The sequence below is a fragment of the Mus caroli genome, unplaced genomic scaffold, assembly GCF_978045245.1.
Source record: "Mus caroli unplaced genomic scaffold, Mus_caroli_1 scaffold_3, whole genome shotgun sequence".
Lineage (NCBI taxonomy): Eukaryota > Metazoa > Chordata > Mammalia > Rodentia > Muridae > Mus > Mus caroli.
Window position 1 is genome coordinate 30344573 of NW_028227258.1, and position 20302 is coordinate 30364874.

Below are 20302 nucleotides of genomic sequence, written 5' to 3' on the forward strand. Positions count from 1 at the left end.
AGTAACAAACAAACAAAAGAAAATTCAAGTGGTGGATTCGGCTTTAAAAATGCAAGTAATACGTGTCCTGTTATTTAACCCTCCCCCCACCCAACCCCTTTTCTCTCTGGTTGTTTTTAGGCACAGTTTGTCTTCAATGGCCTTTTTTGGTGATCGGATCTTCTACTCAGTGTTGAAAAACAAGGCGATTTGGATAGCCAACAAACACACAGGGAAGGACACGGTTAGGATTAACCTCCATCCATCCTTTGTGACACCTGGAAAACTGATGGTAGTACACCCTCATGCACAGCCCAGGACAGAGAACGGTGGTAAGGATCCTGGTGAGTCTCTAGGTACCTGCACATATTCACTTTTTATGAACTGGCTCAAGCAAGACCAGGAAGTGTGGTGTGTAGGAGGGGATTTTTTTTTTCAACCTCCATCAGCTCTTAGCTAAAATGTAGTCCTGTAATAAGGCAGATCAAAGAGAGAAAAACACATTTATTAGCATTTGCCTTCATCTATATGAGGGAGACATACAGGATTCCTAAGGAAATTAAACTTGGGCAGTGACTAGATTTAGTCAATGATTCATTTATTTGGCTAACATTTACTTCTTAAGATTTGCTTTCTTATGAATAAGCATTGTATGCGTGGTAGTTAAAACCCAAATAATAAAACAAAATAAAATGGTTTGCCATGATGTGCTTGCATGTTCTGTATTAAGAGATGGGAAACAGAGTTTTTAAAAAGAGCAGGTAGAAACCTAGTAACACCTTGTAATGAGTTCAAGGAAGGACACACTGAGAGCAAAGATGGGGTGTGAGGTGCTATTTGATTGGTTGATGGAAAAAGACCCATCTGAGCACATGGCCACTTAGAGAACATCTTCAAGGACGAGCTTTTAGAGAAGTGACGTGACAGAAAACCTTCTTTGAGTCCCCACTGGTGGCCTCCGTGGGTAGGAAAATCAGTGGTGGACAAAGAGTGAAAATACTTCGCTACTAGTGAAGTGCTCTGATTTTTAACCACTGATCTCCGTTCATAAAGCAGAGGTCGGAGAAAGGAATTATTTGGGAGCTATAGTGAGTGGTGCATTGAATGGCAACAACCTGGCAGTGACTTCATAAAATAAAAACTGAAACTGGTCCCCAGGGGAAGGATGTGAACCCCCAAACTCAGATTCTTCCCAGGGGAAGCCCGACTCACCGCCTTTGGCTGTAGCTCACTGATGATATGCAGGAAACCCAGAACAGCTGCGCCTGCGTTGAGGAGGTGTTCATTAGTCTCAGTGGTTTCAGCTAACTGTTCTCATTTACTACGTAACAGTTATGGATGTCAGCCATCGCCTCCATCTTCTTCCATGTTCCATGGAGCCTTTCTACCTTCCAATGTGCTTCCATGTATGTTACTGTCCTGGCCCATCACATAGCACTGTGAGACACAACACTTGGAATAATTGCATTTATGTCCTAGTTCATGTGTTGAAGATGTGGAGTGGCTTTTCCATGACTAGACAGCTAGTCAATGCCTACTGGCCTTTTCTCAGCTCTTAGCTTGCGAGAATAATGGATTTGGGGGGAAACTCCTGCTCAATACTTCAGATTATGTTCTCTCTACTGTAAGCAAAGCCTCTCTCCAGAATCCCTGATTCTTTTCCAGCTCTTTTGATAAGGATTCAAGTAAGGTCACTGAAAGCATGAACTTCAGGAGAAAAATTTAGAATTTATTGAGGGCAGCCTCAAACCACATGACTGGAAAGCCAAGGCCAGTGCAAAAACAGCAAAACCTGGTTCTGGGGTGCTGCTGGCACTGGGAGTTAGCTCCCGTCTTTGAAGTAGGTGTGACCTTCATTCATAGTCCATGTGCAAGGCACCTTTGGATTTCAAGAGCATTGCCACATTGGCCATCATTAACACATTTAAATTGTTTTAAATGCATTAGAAAGCAAGAATTTTTCATCTGGGACATGGGAAGACCAACACACTTATTGATTTTATGTGTTAGAGGAAACATGAAATATATCATTGTTTCCTCTAGGGAAAAAATAACCATATTTATCAGGTCCTCAGTGTGCCAGATACCTTTTAACTGTAAAGACACACGTCTCTGGAGACTGCTGAGCTCCATTTTCAGGTTTGTCTGTTATTAGAACTTCCCTGAGAGTGGTCAGCACCAGCTGGGTTTAGAAGGCATTTGGTTGTGGAGCTACTTCAATGAGAAAAAAAAAAATTGAGTAACCTAGCTGGCGTCATTTTTGAATGAAACACAAGTACTTGATGCAAAGAAAGGGGCTCATGAACTTATTTCTTCTTGACCATGGCTAAGCCGTTCCCTATCAAGGACACGCTATAAGATTCTAGTTCTGTGGAATCCAATGAACTATTTGTATGTGAGCTCTGGAAAGATCCTTCCGAGGTCAAATAACCCTGAGATGCAGGGCTCAACAAGTTGTATAAGCAGGCTGAGTTTCCTTGAGTGGCGATGGTACATATGGCTAGATGCACTAAGGACCAATGAGCTTGGAGCATTTTCCCACTAGATTTCTTATGTATCAGTCCAGGACTTCAATTTGTCCTTTCTAGTGCACACCCAATTTTGAGCTCTAGACACATTTTAAGCTGCGAAGATGTTTTGTAAAGGAAAGATGCAGAGAAGATAGAGGCAAACCATTAGGGACTTACCCAAAGGGAGCAACCCTGTGAAGACTCTATCTGACCCTGGCAGAGATGCCACTCACGGAAGCAAAGCCGACTTAGCTCTTCGGGGAAGATTGGTGTGCTGATCTATGCGCATCCTTCGTTCCTTTGCTAAGACAGGCTGACTTGACTTGCAGACGCTTGATGCTACTGCCTTCTCATTCTGGGTAGGAGGTGGGTAGAAGCCTGCAGCTTCTGATGAGCTGGCTGGAGAGTTTCTGAGCTCTTTCCTCACTTGCTCTGTGCATCCTCCAAGGACATCATAGACAGCAGGTGCAGGACATCTTCACTGAGGCTGTCATTTCCACCTTCTTAGCATCCTCCCTGGATGTCTTTGCTCCAAAGGAAATAATTGACCTGTGAACTTTGACCTAGTCTCTCTAGCTCAGTGAAAGGGGTCAGTACTTATCCCATCTCTCAGACTAGAAACCCAGGAGTTGCCCTTTCCTCCCTGTTTAATGCCCCAACCTCCAGATTCTAACAACTCCTCACCTGTAAGCAAACCTTCTTGTGCTCCCTCCCAGAGCTCCCCAGGAAGTTAGATACCCTACCTCCATTTCCTAGGCTGCAGGGACCAAAAGCCTCCACAGGTGAGAATCTGACCTTGTCCCATCTTAGTTAAAACCTTTGACAGCTTTCAGCAATGAATGCACAGTCTCCTCACTGGCCCCTCCGTGCATTTCATGGCTTTGTACGTCACGAGGGTCTGTGTTTCATTTTGTACCATGGTGTCTTCCATTCCCTGCCCCAGATAGCCTCAGAGGTTTGACATTCTTCCCAAGAAGGGCTCCCTCCCCTCCCCTCCCCTCCCCTCCCCTCCCCTCCCCTCCCCTCCCCTCCCCTCCCCTCCCCTCCCCTCCCCTCCTCTCTCCTCCTCTCCTCTCCTCTCTTCCCTTCCACTCCCTCCCCTTTTCTTCCTTGGCCCTCTTCTTATCCTCCAAGAAACAGCTCCACACCACTGCCTTCGAGAACACCTTTCCCGACCAACTTAGTGGTTGCACCTCAGAGTTCTGAGAACATATTTGCAGAGAATGTGTTCTCGGAGATGTTCTCCAATCACATGGCACCCAGCATGCTTAGCTGTCACTGCCAGTCTCTCTAAACTTCCTTAGCAATGGAGACAGGGAATACAGCTCTCCACTGTACTCCAAAGCCAAGAGGGTTTTAACTAGTGATGGAAAAACGAATGTGGACACTGCCCCACCCCGACTCCACCCTTGGCGTGCTCCCCCCCAATTAGAAGGAACCAGTTTGCAAGCAAGGTAGATGATATCTCAGAACACTGCCTTTGTGTCTAAGAGCAGCAGGCCTACTCATTGACTGTCCCCAGAGTTTTCTACTTGGGGCCTTTCCCTAGATTATGTCATCTAACTTCGTGATAACTTTATGGACAAGGGTGGGCTTTAAGTACTGTTTTAGAAACTAAAAACACATCTTTTCAGTGCGCTTTTCAGTGTGGTGGGGTTGGGATTTGAACTCAGGCTGATTGACACTATGCATCTTCCCCCCTGACCAAGCTGGACTCTCACTCCATTGGTCATATATGTCATAGCACAGATTTCTGTGAACTGTTTTGGGAAAATCTGTCATCTACCCATTTACTCCTCCTGTTGGTTAAAGAGACCACAGAGTTCACACTTCCCCTTTTGGGCACTTTAAGCACAGAAAAGCCTTCTCGTGCCCTACCCCCTCTGAGCTCCTTCTAGCTGATTCAAACAAAGACTTTAACTCACATTTGTGTCGGCCCAGGTAAGCTAGTCTCTCCCTGCTGCCCTGATCTTATAGTATTATACTAAACCCAGTGTGGGGACGTCTATGTGCACACTGTCAGTGGTGTATTAATGAACTTCCTCGTGCACACTATTGATGATGTATTAATGAAGTTCTATGTGCACACTAACAATGTATATTAATGAACTATGTGCACACTATCAATGGAGTATTAATGAACTTCTGTGTGCACACTATTTATGGTGTATTAATAGTGAACTTCTAAAGACTTTATGCTTTGACTGCTTACAGGCATTATTTAGCAAAGGGTCTAATTTTATTATTGTTCTTCTTCTTTCTTCTGTTTTCCTTAGATGTAGATTTGAGGTTTAAGATTATGAGTCTCGCCGGGCGTGGTGGCACACGCCTTTAATCCCAGCACTCGGGAGGCAGAGGCAGGCGGATTTCTGAGTTCGAGGCCAGCCTGGTCTACAAAGTGAGTTCCAGGACAGCAGGGCTATACAGAGAAACCCTGTCTCGAAAAACCAAAAAAAAAAAAAAAAAAAAAAAAAAAGATTATGAGTCTCAAAAGCATATTCATTGGCCATTAGGGGAACCAGTCTTCCAAATGGTGTGAAAGATTTGACAATGACTTCATGCACAAAACACCGCTGACTTTCTTTAATTCTGTAAGCTACTACTTGTAGACATTTAAAATAAAATATGGATTGTTCTGTCACTCATAGCTACTGTCACATCTTAGCAAGTGTCACAGATCTATGCCACTGGGCGAGAAAGCCCTGGCTCAAGCAAAGCCAGCCTCACAGTACAGGACTCTCCTGCTGCCAAGTGGCTGCCATTTGAAATGCCTTTTTAAATACTTGAAGATGTTCTTTATGTCTTTATGGCTCCTTGTTTGCTGTGAGGGCTCGAACATTGCTTTTCCCCCCCATGCCTGCTGATGGGGTCTCGGATTATTTAACCTGTAGCCTTTCCTTGTCGTGTGTTTGTTCAAGAAACCAGTTCATTTGTCCTGGATCGCTGTCCACTTTCTGAATTTTCCACACCATTGGCATCGCTTAACATGTTTGTCTCCCTTGTCATTCCCAGAATTGGAGCACTGGCCCCAGAAGCCTAAGAGCCAGTATTTTTTTAGGAACACTTCCTGGATGAGCCTGCAGGTGGCACTGCACCCCTCCGATTGTACCGATACAGACACACAGGGGCCAGCTCCCGGTCTGGTTTTGGCTAACCCGCAGGTCAGAAGTTGTCAGCTCAGTCTACCATCTATAAAACTTCCCTTCTGCCCTTCGCACAATGGCTTTAGAAGTTGCTGATTAGTGCCTATGTCACTAACGCCATTTCTTTCTTTTTTTTTTTTTTTTAAATTAAGAGCTCAGAGTGAAGCCATCCCCTCTATCACTGCCTACCATTTATCTGCTTGAATTCCTATATACAGAGGAATCTTTCCATATCAAATATAGCGTTGCTCCAAGGAGCTAGTATAGGAAACAAAAATTCGAAACCTGATGCTCTCCCAGACGTGCATGTTTGCAGAAGAAAGAGTTTGTCTCCCAGGACCACCCAAAGCATCTTTTATAGACGCATGGCTTTTCCTTTTTAAGTGATTGGCATGCTTCTATCGGTTGTGACTAGCCTCTTGATACTTGCCCTGCAGTATCTCCCATTAGAGGAGCTCATCTGAGGCTTGTCTGCATAGGAAAGATGAACACTAGGTTCCTCTCTCTGGGGTGATGCTGACGCTGAAGGCCTGGGATGCAAGGCCACTGTGCGACTGGGGACACAGGGGACAGGGGAGCAGGCTCATGCACACCTCAGTTTCCCCACCTTCACTGTATGGGATGGCCAGGCTTGTCAGTAATGGGCATAAAATAAGAAAGGGAGGGTGTCATAAATGCCAGTTCTCCCAGCTGCCCCCTGCCCCGGTGCTGCGGATTGAACATAGGAACTAGTACACGCCAGCAAATGCTCCATACATCCCCAGCCCCAAAGCACCTATTTTTCAACTCCTTCAAAGCCACTGGTTGGTTTCCATTCTAATTCTTAAAGGAATCCAGAAGGATAAAAATAGCAAGTAGCCAAATCCTGTTCAGGTGATTGCTTTTTGTTTTGTTTTCTTTTGTTTTTAAACCACAGTTTAAAATTCCAGTAGCACAAAACGGCGATTCTTTATTTTGTATGAGTGTTTCTGTGTGTGTATTCACAGAGAACCCCCTTGTCCATTCCCCAAATCTATACTACATACTTTGCAGAACCTTTGAGGAGGCTCAGGCAGTTAGTTATGAGAACTTACACATAAGAAAGGCAATAAGCAAGTGAATCAAAATGTGATCATAGGTTTTACAGAGATTAACACACTCTAACATTCTAAGTACATATGTACACAGGCACACAGGCGTGCCTGCGCGCACACACAGAGCCCATATATAAAAAGCACTCAGAAGGTGTAAGATTCACAATTCTACACTTATTTGATCCTTGACAAAATTCTTAATCTGTAAAATACTATTTCTTGTAAACATTCTGAGGGTTTGTTCTAAACATTAAGTATCATAATTTACTTTATAAAAAATGGTACTCTTAATTTTTATTGATATGTGCTAAATATTTAGGGACTGCCAAATACTTAGTTGTAAGAATCATTAGGGTTGGGTGGTGGTGGCTACACAGAGAAACCCTGCTTTGAAAAACCAAAAAAAAAAAAAGACTGATTTGGGTAAATGGACTGAACAAAGAGAAGAAAAGCTTTCTCGATGGGGTGAATGTTACACGGAATTCAGAATTTAAGATACAAACAGAGCATGAAGCACAGAGGGTGGGGGTGGGGTGCAAGGCTAGGGAATCCCATGTACCTGGCTTTAGAACTGGGCCAGGAACAATGTGACTTGCTAAACTGGAGGACAGCTCACCTCGGCCTGTGTGCTTGGCAGGTCGCTAGTAGTTGCTGAAGGCTGTGGACATTAAACTCCACCATTGGGAGCTTCCATTGATCTGGAGGGTAGTAAGCCCTCTGAAGGGCCGAGAAGGGGTGTTACCTGAGGACAGCAGCAGCGTTTTGAGTGTTAGCTTTGGCTGATTAGGAAGGTAAAGAATGGCAGCTTAAGGGGATTAGACAAAAATACAGCTCTCAGCCCTGTGCTGGGCAGCTTCCCGCAATGACTTTTCAGGTGTTTAACATCTGCATTCACGTCTCACGATCAGCACAGGCACAGAGATCAGCATCGGGGAGTGGCTTATAATAATACTGAATATCACTGGAAGCCACCAGCAGTGGGCAGAGTGATCACAGAGTGGGCACAGTGATCAGCATCGGGGAGTGGCTTATAATAATACTGAATATCACTGGAAGCCACCAGCAGTGGGCAGAGTGATCACAGAGTGGGCACAGTGATCAGCATCAGGGAGTGGCTTATAATAATACTGAATATCACTGGAAGCCACCAGCAGTGGGCAGAGTGATCAGCATCGGGGAGTGGCTTATAATAATACTGAATATCACCGGAAGCCACCAGCAGTGGGCAGAGTGATCACAGAGTGGGCACAGTGATCAGCATCGGGGAGTGGCTTATAATAATACTGAATATCACTGGAAGCCACCAGCAGTGGGCAGAGTGATCACAGAGTGGGCACAGAGATCAGCATCGGGGAGTGGCTTATAATAATACTGAATATCACTGGAAGCCACCAGCAGTGGGCAGAGTGATCACAGAGTGGGCACAGTGATCAGCATCGGGGAGTGGCTTATAATAATACTGAATATCACTGGAAGCCACTAGCAGTGGGCAGAGTGATCACAGAGTGGGCACAGAGCCACCTGCTGGACACACACTGTGAAAGGCATTACTCTAGGTTCTATTGAAACAGTAAATATGAATAGAGTGTGTGACTTACTCCCAGACGCTTATCAATTATAAACATGTAGCTAAGATAAATTTTAGTGTGTGTATGTGTGTGTGTATGTAACTGTAACGATGGTGATGATGGTCCAGATGATGGTCCAATAGAATAGAAATTAAAAGTATGTTAGACAATAGGGAACTAGAATAAAATCCAGCATGCCTCCTCTACCCGACAGAGCAACGTTTTCTTTTTCTTTTTCTTCTTCTTCTTTTTTTGCAACGTTTTCTTCATCAATCAGTTTGATTTTTTTAATTACCATATATTAAGCAGTCATTAAGTTTGACGTCTTTGAGGTGTAAATGTAGAGGAATTACTATAAACAATTCTTTGTAAAATCATATCTTTTTCTAAAAGAAGAGCTGGGTGTTGTGGTTCACACCAATCATCCCAACACTCAGGAGACAAAGTATGAGGATGGAACATTTGAGGCCAGGTTGGATTATCGAGAAAGACCCTGTTTGGGAAGGGGGGAAATGACCTGGGGGGTGTAGTGTCAGTGGTAGAGCACTTGTCTAGTGTTACAAAGCCCTGAGTCTGATCCTTGGCATTCCAGAAATAGATTTAAAATAGAGAGGTGTGCCGGAGAGTATCTATTTCAACAAGTCTATCTCATGGATTGGAGTCAAGGTCAAAGGTATGAAGTGATTTGCTGTAAAAGACAGAAACAGAACTTGGTTTTCATGGTTCTTAATCCTATAATTATCTACCACGCTGGAATTGAAAAGATGTTCATAAGGAGTTATTTATAGGGAGCATCATCTTCTTCCTACCTTAGGGAAGTGGTGGCATTTTGATGCCATTAAGAGGCCGATGCAGACTCCTCTGGATTGTAGTGTTCACTTGTGAAGTTACAAAGCTTACACATGCTTTACGCTTTGATTTTTTTTAAAGTTGGGATGACTATATTTGGTTGCCAATAACTATACATTTCTAATTTTCTTCCTTCACTTTTATTAGAAGCATTTCATTTTTAACTTTGCTTGACAGTTAATTTCCTCCTCTTCCTCTTCCTCCTCCTCCTCACAATCCTCCTCCTTCTCCCCCTCCCTCTTTCTTTTTGACAAGGACTGTACACACCAGACTGGTTTTGAACTTACTACATAGTTGAAGATGTCCTGCAACTCTTCTCCTTCTGCCTCTGCCTTCTGGGTACAGATTATAGTCATATACTGCTGTGTGCTGTGCCCAGTGTTGTGCTGTGCTGGGGATTAAGCCCAGGGCTTTCTGCAAGTTAGGCAAGAATGCCACCAGCTGATCTACACCCTCAGCCCCTAATTTTGCTTGTATCCTAGTTTTTGAAAGCTTAAGTGAAGCACAGAAATAATGAATAATATGTGTGTATAACTGACATAAAATCACAGAGAATAAACAAAATTTTAGAATTAATCTCCAAAATAGTATCCACTGCAACTCAACATATCCAATAAGTGTTGTTGAAATTGTATTGCTTGTTGGCAAGATTGTGCATTTAATTATTTGAAAGAATAAATTAGAAATATTTAAAAATATAAGACAGATTAGTTAAAAGTAGTTAGTTACCTGCAACTGACATGTGGTACACTAGGCTAGAGTTTCTAAAAGTATATTTTGAATACCGTGGCATCAGAATCCCTCTAGATTCTGTAATAGGTAGACATCCGGGGTTCCCTTTTCTGTGTGTCTTTGAATAAAGATGTATGAATGCACAGGAGGTCACTGGCTTAGGCTGAGTGCAAACCTGCCCTAGATCCTGGACAGACCCAACTGTAAATGACTTTCTACGTGACCGATTGTTTCTCTAGCCTGAGCAATCAGGAGAGAGACCAGAGATAGCCAAGTCCCCCACAGTTCAATTTCCCCAGTAGTCGCGCTGTCAGACGCCACCCAATCTGTTCTTCGAATTGCCATTTCCCCCTTCCACTCAGGCCGGTTGTTGGGCCTCCTGCAGCACAGCACCTCTGGAGGCTTAGGTTAACTGCTGCTCGATTTATGGATTGATAATAAAAGACAAAGAAGTCATTTAGCTAAATTCATTCACATTTGATCTTTTGACAATGCCGATTTTTTTTTTTTGAAAGATAGGGTCCCTATCTTCTGAAAGATAGGTAGACACACTCTTAACTTTGCCTCCAACTCCATCGTGCTGGGGTTAAAGGTCCGTGTCTCCACGCCCACCCCCAATCTTCTGTCTTTACCTTCATCTCTTCCCAGGTCTCTAGCATTCTGGAAAAAAAAAAAAAAATTCACTCACCCATAGGCTTACTTCTGTACTTCTAAAGCACTTACAGAACTTCTGAAGCTCTTTACAAAGGGTCTACGATTAAAATTGGCCAAATGTTGGAGGGAACAAGATGGACAAAGTTCTTGTTAACCTTTTGAAAAGGGATGCATGATACCGTTGTTCATTCTTTTTTTTTTTTTTTTTTTTCATGGTTGTGAATAAAATATATTTTAACAATACAAAAAGATACAAAGCAAAACTTACCCTTCAGTTTTTCCACAGAGATTTCTATTCTTTTTTTTTTTTTAAATATTTTTATTACATATTTTCCTCAATTACGTTTCCAATGCTATCCCAAAAGTCCCCCATAGCGCCCCCCCACTTCCCTATCCACCCATTCCCATTCTTTTGGCCCTGGCATTCCCCTATATTGGGGCATATAAAGTTTGCAAGTCCAATGGGCCTCTCTTTCCATTGATGGCTGACTAGGCCATCTTTCGATACAAATGCAGCTAGAGACAAGAGCTCCGGGGTTCTAGTTAGTACATCATGTTGTTCCAACAATAGGGTTGCAGATCCCTTTAGCTCCTTGGGTACTTACTCTAGCTTCTCCATTGGGAGCCCTGTGATACATCCAATAGCTGACTGTGAACATCCACTCCTGTGTTTGCTAGGCCCCAGCATCGTCTCACAAGAGACAGCTATATTTGGGTCCTTTCAGCAAAATCTTGCTAGTGTATGCAATGGTGTCCGTTGTTCATTCTTGACATTTGGGTCTGAAAAGTAAAATTACCATACGAGCCACGTATTCATCACAGTGAATTTAACCTAAGCCTCAGTTTAAGGGTAATAAGCACACGTGACGGCAGCACTCAGTTAAACGTGACTTAACCCAACTCTGGCTAATTTGCCCCAAGCATCCGGTTCAGTGAGTATACTTTACACTTCCCCTGGGATATGTCATGACACATTGGATGCCAGCAGCAGTAAAACGCAATATTCAGAAGTGAGGCGTATGCCAATAGTATGAAACCTGCTTCTTTAAATAATGACCATAAAACCAGTCAAGTATCAGACCTGAGGTGTATTTCAGTCAAGAAAAACACGTTGTTAGGTTTGAGGTTTTTAAACTCTTAAAGATATAGTATGCATAGTTTTAATATATAAATGTAAAGCAAAATGAAGGCTCTGATAAGTTATGCTCATTTTGCAAACTAAATACCATCTCCAGCTAATGAGGATGCCCTGCCCTGCCCCTGAGCGACAGCAGGAGCCTTACGATCAGGCAAATAAGAGGCTTGGCCACTACTGGGTGGGAGGGAGGGAGATCCTGATTGGAGCGGAGCGGGGCTGTAGGCGGCACCGCTGTGACGTCACGGTGAGGTTAGCCCCACCCCCAGCTCCGCTGTTATCAGTGAGTTCTCTCATGGCCCTCTGTCAAAAAAAAAAAAAAAAAAAACGCATCTCCACTTGCTCTGAACTAAACACTCTTCTGTTTTAGACCCCGAACGTCTCAAACGTCGCCGCTACAGTCTCTGTGAGCCAGACCCCAAGTCCCACTCGTGCACTTGCGCTGAGGGCTACACGTTAACCCGAGACGGGAAGTACTGCGAAGGTAATGTGCGCATGCGCCGGAAGCTGTCTTTTTGACAAGTGGCAGGAGGTCCGTGGGGGCTGGGGGTTGTCCAGGGCCTCCAAGAAGAACAGACTTCAATCTTCTTCCTCCTTTGCTCGCTCCCTCCCTCCCTTCCTTCTTTCCCCAGAAGAGAACTTTTTCTTCTGTTTTAATTTCTATTATACTCTCGAGTCTTTTTTTTTTTTTTTTTTTTTGTAGACTTCTGTTGCTAGATGCAAACCATTAGGAAGTTGCTGAGGGGCTGATAACAGGCCAAGGTTTTCTTTAGTTTTTTAAAAAAAGATTTATTATTATTTTTATATTGTTAGTACGAGAGCCTGCCTGCATGTTTGTGCATCACGTGCATGCCTGGTGCCTGTGGAGCCTAGAAGAGAGCATGGAATCCTCTGGACCTGTAATTAAGAATGTGAGCCACACAGTGTGGATACTCACACAGTGTGGGTACTAGGAACCGAACTCAGGTCCTCTGTAAGAGCAGCAATTGCTTTTTAACCTCTGAGCCATCTCTTCAACTGAGCCAGAGGTTTCTGGGTTTCTGAGTGTGCAATCAACACCTCTCTCTCTCTCTCTCTCTCTCTCTCTCTCTCTCTCTCTCTCTCTCTCTCTCTCTCTCTCTCTCCCTCCCTCCCTCCCTCCCTCCCTCCTTCCCTCTTTCCTCTTCCCTCTCCCTCTCCCCCTTCCCCCTCCCTCTCCTCCCCTTCTCTCTTTTATTTTGACTTTGTGCAAAATATCAGGATGAGCAATTTCTTTTCTTAAATTTTATGAGTAATTCCATAGCTACCACCAGATTTGAGAGTATTCTATACTTATCTAACCACACATGAGATCTAGAGAGAACCCCAGGAAACTGAATCCAGCTTATCTAGACCTCCTCCTGTTTGGAAATTCCTGGTCCACTGTAATCAGCTCTGGAGCCCTGGAGAAGTAACTTGCTTTTTGGAAGGCGCAGTGGTATACACATTCAACAGTCCCTTGCTTATGCCCAGTCAGCTGATGCTGAGGAGGCAGAGGGCTGAAGCCTGGCACGTCAGTCAGAGCAGAGTTGTTGAGAAGTGTCCCTCCTGAGGAGGGGAAAGACCAAAAGCAGAACAGGAAATATCCTAAAGTGGCTAAAATATTCTAACCCCAGATTCAATGGTAGGACTGCAGTTCAAGGTCAGCCTGGGCTTCCTAGTGAGTTCAAGCCAGCTGTGGAGGCAGGGGAGAGAGACAGGCAGCTCAGTGACAGATGATAGAGTGCTTGCTTAACACACATAAGACCCTCAGATCAATTCTCAGAGTCACAGAAAGGAGTTCCTAGCTTTCTAGAGGATTTCATCTTACCTTTTTTTTTTTTAAGATTTATTTATTTTATGTATGTGAGTCTAGTTTGCTCTCTTCAGGCACACCAGAAGAGGGCATCAGATCCCATTAGAGATGGTTGTGAGCCACCCTGTGGTTTCTGGGGATTGAACTCAGGCCTTTGGAGGAACAGTTAGTGTTCTTAAACTGCTGAGCCATCTCTCCAGTCCCTGTCTTAACTTTTTAGCAAAGGGTAAATCCTGTCTAAAACTGTGAGAAAGTGGTCTCTAAGTGACCCTGGGCTGATAGAAAGGACCACTGTGAGCACTGAGCTGATTTCTGTCGCCCTCTCTGAGGGATGGAGAGAGAACCCTCCCATGGTGATCTGCAGTGGAAGCAAGCGTGAGATGCCCTACTGTGTGTCAATTCGGGATATCACAGTTCATTTTCAAGGGTACTCAGGGGTGGCTGTTGTCCTTGTGCAGATGTCAATGAATGTGCCTCTCAGAATCACGGCTGTACTCTTGGGTGTGAAAACACCCCTGGATCCTATCACTGCACATGCCCCGCAGGATTTGTTCTGCTTCCTGATGGGAAACAATGTCACGGTAAGCCGCAGCAAGTCAGTACTGCGTTCTCTTATTTTTCACTAATGTCCCTAAAGTGGCTATGATCTGAGTGGGTGGTCTTTGGTTAGCAGTGTGCATTAAACTTACCTGGGGTTATATTTCACTTTGCTTTATAACACAGCGAGTTGAAGCTGGACATTGTGGTATGATTTGTCGTTCCAGCACTATGATGGTGGAGATAGGAGAATCATAAGGTCAAGGCCAGCTTGGGCTACAGAGAAGAACTTTGTCTTAAAAACCTGTATAACTAGGTTCTATTACAAGCCTATTGAAAAAAAGAAAAAAAACAAAAAACAAACTCCGGGGCAAGGGAAATAAAATTATATAAACAAATAAACACATATATTTCTATTTTAATCTATATGAGCTAATATTTCACTGTGAATCTTTAAAAGGGAGGCATATAATAGCCAGTGGCGATATATTATTGCACCTAAAAAGGAACTATAACCCCCTAGTGTAATATCTGTCAGTTTTAGGTGCAATCACAATATTACTGTTATACCCCTAACATTGACAGTAATTCTTAAAAGCGTCAAATATCAATTTTTTTCTATTATGCAACTCCATAAAAAACTAACAAAAAGCAAAGCCTTCAAGTGTACATAGCCTGTGCTGCAGAGGGTGTGACTAGGTTTACATCATCTTTTAAAAAGCCCTGTGGGCTGGAGAGATGGCTCAGCGGTTAAGAGCACCGACTGCTCTTCTGAAGGTCGTGAGTTCAAATCCCAGCAACCACATGATGGCTCACAATCATCCGTAATGAGATCTGATGCCCTTTTCTGGGGTGTCTGAAGACAGCTACAGTGTGCTTACATATAATAAATAAATAAATGTTTAAAAAAAAAAGTCCTATACATAACGGATTTGTTTGAATAACGTGTTTTAACTTGATACCTTTGTCTCTCATAGACTCTTCTTATCCCTAAATAGTGTTAATTAAGTTAACTATTTTTATTTGCTCCAGAGCTGCTTGCTTTGTGGGTTTTGTCAATTACATTTTCTCAATGTCTCTTCAGTGTTCTGTGAACTTGCAGTCATAACTATGGACTGGATTAGATTCAGCGTTGACGTTTCTTGGCCAGAGTACATTATAAATGTATTTGTACTTCCACCAAAATGTAGATATGCCCTGTTGTTCCTCTGTATTGTGAGATTAGCTAGTGTCCATTTGTCGGTTACAGCACTCACCAGTCACATTTTAATATTTCCTAGATCTATTATTTCACCAATAGTTTTGAAGTAATACTCCGGTCCTTCCATTTCTTTCTAATTATTAATTAGAAAGCTTTTATGAAGGGAATTTTATCTCATTAGCTGCCTGCTTTCCCAAGAGACCATTCTTACAGGATAAGGCAAACCAAATGTGAAACTTCGTATTTAGAGGATATAATTTGCTAGTGAATTAGTTGTTTCTAGTTTGGGGAGGCATCAATGTTAGAGTGTACTTTAAAAAGAGGAGGAAAAAAGAATATTGTGTATTCTGTGGATCCCCCCCAGTGCAAATTTAGGATTGTGTAGTCATATATCCTTTAGTCTTGGTTTTTAATTCACTCTTAGCATGACTAATGAACAGACACATGTTTGAAATCATGCTTACTATGTAGCTTTGTATCAGATGATAGAGAATAGGTCTGTCTGTATATCATCTGGGTTTATGAAACCAGACCCATCGAAATTGATGGATAATAAACAACGAACTGTATGGAAATTACTTATCATCATTGCACATATGAGACTTGCGTCTAACCCATTAGTGAATGCCCTAAAACACTGGATACAAATGGGTTGAATATAAGCCCCGTCATATGCCAACGAGAACATATAGAGTTTTATTTCATTCTCAAAGCTTCTGGAACTTTTACAATAGATGTTTTAAATTTGCGTTCAAACTTGCTGGAGTTAATTTTTATGCAAGGTATAGAGTAGTGTTTAAGTTTGCTTAAGCCACTATGCAGTGATTTCTGTACTGCTGCTAGACTTTCATATGCACACCCATTAAAAAAAACCTTCTCTAGCACAAGCTCGTGTGCATTTGAAGGGTTCGTTTTCATTAGGTTTGTTTTGACACAGTCTCTTTAGGGCGGTGCACGTTGGCCCTGATCTTGAGGTTCTCCTGCCTCATCTTTCTGTGGCTGGGGTTACAGGCATGGGCCATCATTCCCAGTTGGAGCCTTTCCTAATCTGAATTTTCTATCCGTCCCTGATGTTATCTTTTCCTGTCTTTTCCTGGTTCCATTTCCCAGTGTTCTGAAGTTGCACGAAAGCACACAGACACGGTGTACCTTTATGCATTTATCATAAACTTTGGTATTAAGAGCCTTTCATTTCTCTTCCAACATTTAACCATCCACAAAATACCTTTATTGTTTCCAATATTTGTAATCTCCAGAATCAATTGGTAAAATTCTAAGTAACGGGCTGGAGAGGTGGCTCAGTGGTTAAGAGCACTGACTGCTCTTCAGAAGGTCCTGAGTTTAAATCCCAGCAACCACATGGTGACTCACAACCATCTGTAACAAGATCTGATGCCCTCTTCTGGTGTGTCTGAAAATAGCTACAATGTACTTAGATATAATAATAAATAAATCTTTTAAAAATTCTAAGTAAAATATTTTGGAAGTATGGTGTCTAACAACTTTCAAAATCTTATTCAAAATAGGAGAAACTCATAGGAGATTAGAAATAGTTTTCCAAAATCCTAGCTCTTTATCTTTTTATTTAGATTGATACATTGTTCCTTGTTTTGATATTTCTCAATACTGTGGTATCTCATAAATATTAGGTTGTTTTTTTTTCTTATTCAACTTTCTCCTTTCAGAGTAGCAACTGATTGTAACAAATGTTCACAACCCAATTTAACACTAATCTTACTTTGTTCTTCTTAATTAGAACTCGTTTCCTGCCCAGGCAACGTATCAAAGTGCAGTCATGGCTGTGTCCTGACATCAGATGGTCCCCGGTGCATCTGTCCTGCAGGTTCAGTGCTTGGGAGAGATGGGAAGACTTGCACTGGTGAGTTTATTGGCTCTCTGTTGCCCTAACAATATGAATCTTCTAAGAGACACTGAAAATATTACTCTATCGCCAAAGCAGGCTAGGTCTTCCAGTGATCACGTGCTGAAAGACATTTATGTAACAGATTAATAGGTAAATTTGGGACGTTTTTGAGACAGTAGAGTGGATTCTAGAATGTTCTTTGACATCGTTAGTCCCGGAGCATTTCCAGTTCCTAGCAGTGTGGTGTAAACCCCTCATGTGACCTCAATGCTGCCAGAAGCACGCAGAGCGCTCAGCCTATCATTGGCAGCTGATACCTAACCTCATGCTTTTCTCTTCCTAGAGATGTAAGCACACAGAGGTCTGCATGGAACTCAAGATTAGCACAAGAGTTTTAAATAGTTTTTAATTGTTTAAATAAAATCTGCAGCTGGGCGGTAGTGGCGTACGCCTTTAATCCCAGAGAAACCCTATTTTGAAAAACCAATAAAATAAAATAAAATCTGCAAAATATCAAGACACATATTTGGTGAAATTCAAATCTAGAATTGAAAATAAAGTGAGTTAAGATCATTGAAAAACAGAAAAAACAAACAAAAAGGCCAACGTCAAGAGGCCCAAAATGTATGAGGTAGAAAAATTGTATTACCCAAGCAGAAGAGTTAGGACAAACTAAAAGGTGGCTGTGCCTGTGTTCCTGAACTCCGTGGTGGAACACAAGGATGAGGACCAAAGGAATGTGCAGGGTTAACAAGGAGTGTGAAGGGTTAACATCAAAATGCTGGGTTATGGGGAAGAGACTAGTGTGACTGACAGTTCCTCTGAACTCTGAAGATAAACTTGATGGCAGGAGTATCAATAATTAAGAAAATGTGTCTAAAGGATGCTCGGTTCCTCAGAGTTCTTTCCTGGAAAAAAAAAAAAGTTCCATTTTGTGTGATATGACATCATTACCCCGTGGCTGGTTTTTGTAGGTTGTTCATCGCCTGACAATGGTGGATGCAGCCAGATCTGTCTTCCTCTCAGGCCAGGATCTTGGGAATGTGATTGCTTTCCTGGGTATGACCTACAGTCAGACGGAAAGAGCTGTGCAGCTTCAGGTTAGTGCCATGGCTGTTGGAAAGTCTCTCCTTGAAAAAGAGATTACACAAAAATAGTATTACATTAGGAATATGCAAAGTGAAATTGCTTCCAGATTCCTGGTGGAAAGTATGATTTGAAAAGAAAATGTTGGAAGTAGGAAATAAATCTTGTTACTACGAATGATATAAGTAACTGCAACATAAATAATGAAAACTATTTCTTAGTTAAGAGGCTTCCAGACACTTATGATAGGGTCTGATAACTTTAATAGCTAGGGGGACCATCATGGGGAATGGTCTTAAAGAGCATCATAGTTAATTGATGTTAAATAAATATTTGTTGGCTGATTTGATTTTGATCTCTCTGGTAAGTATAGTAATCATAACACTTTGACAAGTTCTTTTTCCTTCAACTTTAATGTAAAGCTTTATGCTTCAATTGCTTCTTTCCATCTGCATTGCATCTTTTCTGTCTTTCACGACCCTTAGAAATCTTATATCTATGCCAAATTGATTTTGTCTGTTGAGGGTTGATCATGCTGATAATCTGAGATGCTGCAATTCTGATTCTGTGACGCTTGCCTAAGTCTAACTTCAATACTTTTAACTCCATAAGTCTTGGCTAATAAGACATAATGAGCCCAAAGAATGATTATGGGGCCTTATAATTCAAATATGATCCCCTTTAGGAAGAGAACCCAGCCATGGAAAATGAATTGATGAATTAATCCATCCTATGTGAGTGAAGGAGGTTTACAGCCAAGAGACCAGAGTGATTTGTCTGTGTTTTGGGTTAATGTCACCCTTTCTATAAGTAAGGGCCCGGGGATGAAATCTTGCAAGAGGGGAAGGTCTTTCCACCTGTCTTTGCCTATGTAACCCTGGTGGGAGGTTGAACACAATAGTATTGCAGGAGGTAAAGAAGAGTGTGCAGTGAAAAAGCAAGAGTCACAAATACTGTGGGTTTAAAGCATTTTGCTTTCAACCTTATTTGAAATTTTTGTTAACAGGACCACAGCCACTTTTACTGTTTGCAAATTCCCAGGACATCCGACACATGCATTTTGATGGAACAGACTACAAAGTTCTGCTCAGCCGGCAGATGGGAATGGTTTTTGCCTTGGATTATGACCCTGTGGAAAGCAAGGTACACTTTTTTTTTTAATGCATGAACAGGTTATGAAAGTGGGGGATTGGGGCTGATGAGATGGCTCAGTGGGTAAGAGCACCCAACTGCTCTTCCGAAGGTCCAGAGATCAAATCCCAGCAACCACATGGTGGCTCACAACCATCCGTAACAAGATCTGACTCCCTCTTCTGGTGTGTCTGAAGACATCTACAGTGTACTTACATATAATAAATTAATTAATTAATTAATTTAAAAAAAAAGAAAGAAAGTGGAGGATTTTAGCTTCACTGATGACCTGGCCTCCTTAAAAATGCTCTGCCACACTCACAGTGTTAGACCCAGAACAAGTTAACTATATGCACTCGAGGAATGTTAAGAACACCTGTGCTCTGACACCTGTACACTTGTTAGCCTTGTTCCTTGTTAGCCGCCTTCTTGGGGAGATTGCGCGCATCATTCTCCTTTCATTTGCCCCTCTAGGGGAGCAGAAGGGAAACCAGCATCATGCTTGCCCATCAGGAGGGCTTGGATTGTTTGCTGGTATGAGAAGAGGGAGGATTGGACTTGGGGCATGGTTGGGTGGGGGTGGGGACAGAGGCAGAGACAGAGACAGAGAGGCAGTCTTAAGGTTTCTCTTGCTGTGAAGAGACACCATGACAATAGCAACTCTTATAAAGAAAAACATGTCACTAGGGCTGGCTTACAGTTCAGCAGTTTATTCCATTGTCATTATGGCAGAAAGCATGGCATACATGCAGGTAGACAGGGTACTGCAGAGGTAGCTGAGATACATCCAGATCAACAGGGAGAGATGGTGGGCCTGGCATCTGAAACCTCCAAGCCCACCCCCCAGTGACACACTTCCTCCAACAAAACCACACCTACTTCAGCCAGGCCACGCCCACTCTAACAAGGCCACACCTCCTAATAGTGCCATTCCTGGTATCTAAGTGTTCGATTCTATGAGCTTATGGGGACCATGCTTATTGAAACCACCACACAGAGATTAAATTGCTCAAGGTTACACATTTTC

General features: G+C 42.6%; 1 protein-coding gene across 5 annotated transcripts in view; it reads left to right on the forward strand.

Moving 5' to 3' along the window:
* Egf (epidermal growth factor) overlaps positions 1-20302 on the forward strand; it is a 79333-nt gene that overhangs the window by 20299 nt on the left and 38732 nt on the right. For 3 of the 5 annotated variants that reach the window (XM_021157941.3, XM_029475165.2, XM_029475164.2), the window contains exons 5-10: positions 121-323; positions 12014-12127; positions 13915-14037; positions 16951-17073; positions 18033-18158; positions 19151-19287. In XM_021157941.3, the coding sequence (XP_021013600.1) occupies positions 121-323; positions 12014-12127; positions 13915-14037; positions 16951-17073; positions 18033-18158; positions 19151-19287 (826 nt within the window). The remainder of the gene's footprint in view (positions 1-120; positions 324-12013; positions 12128-13914; positions 14038-16950; positions 17074-18032; positions 18159-19150; positions 19288-20302) is intronic. The other 2 variants (XM_029475162.2, XM_029475163.2) reach the window with 2 other exon arrangements.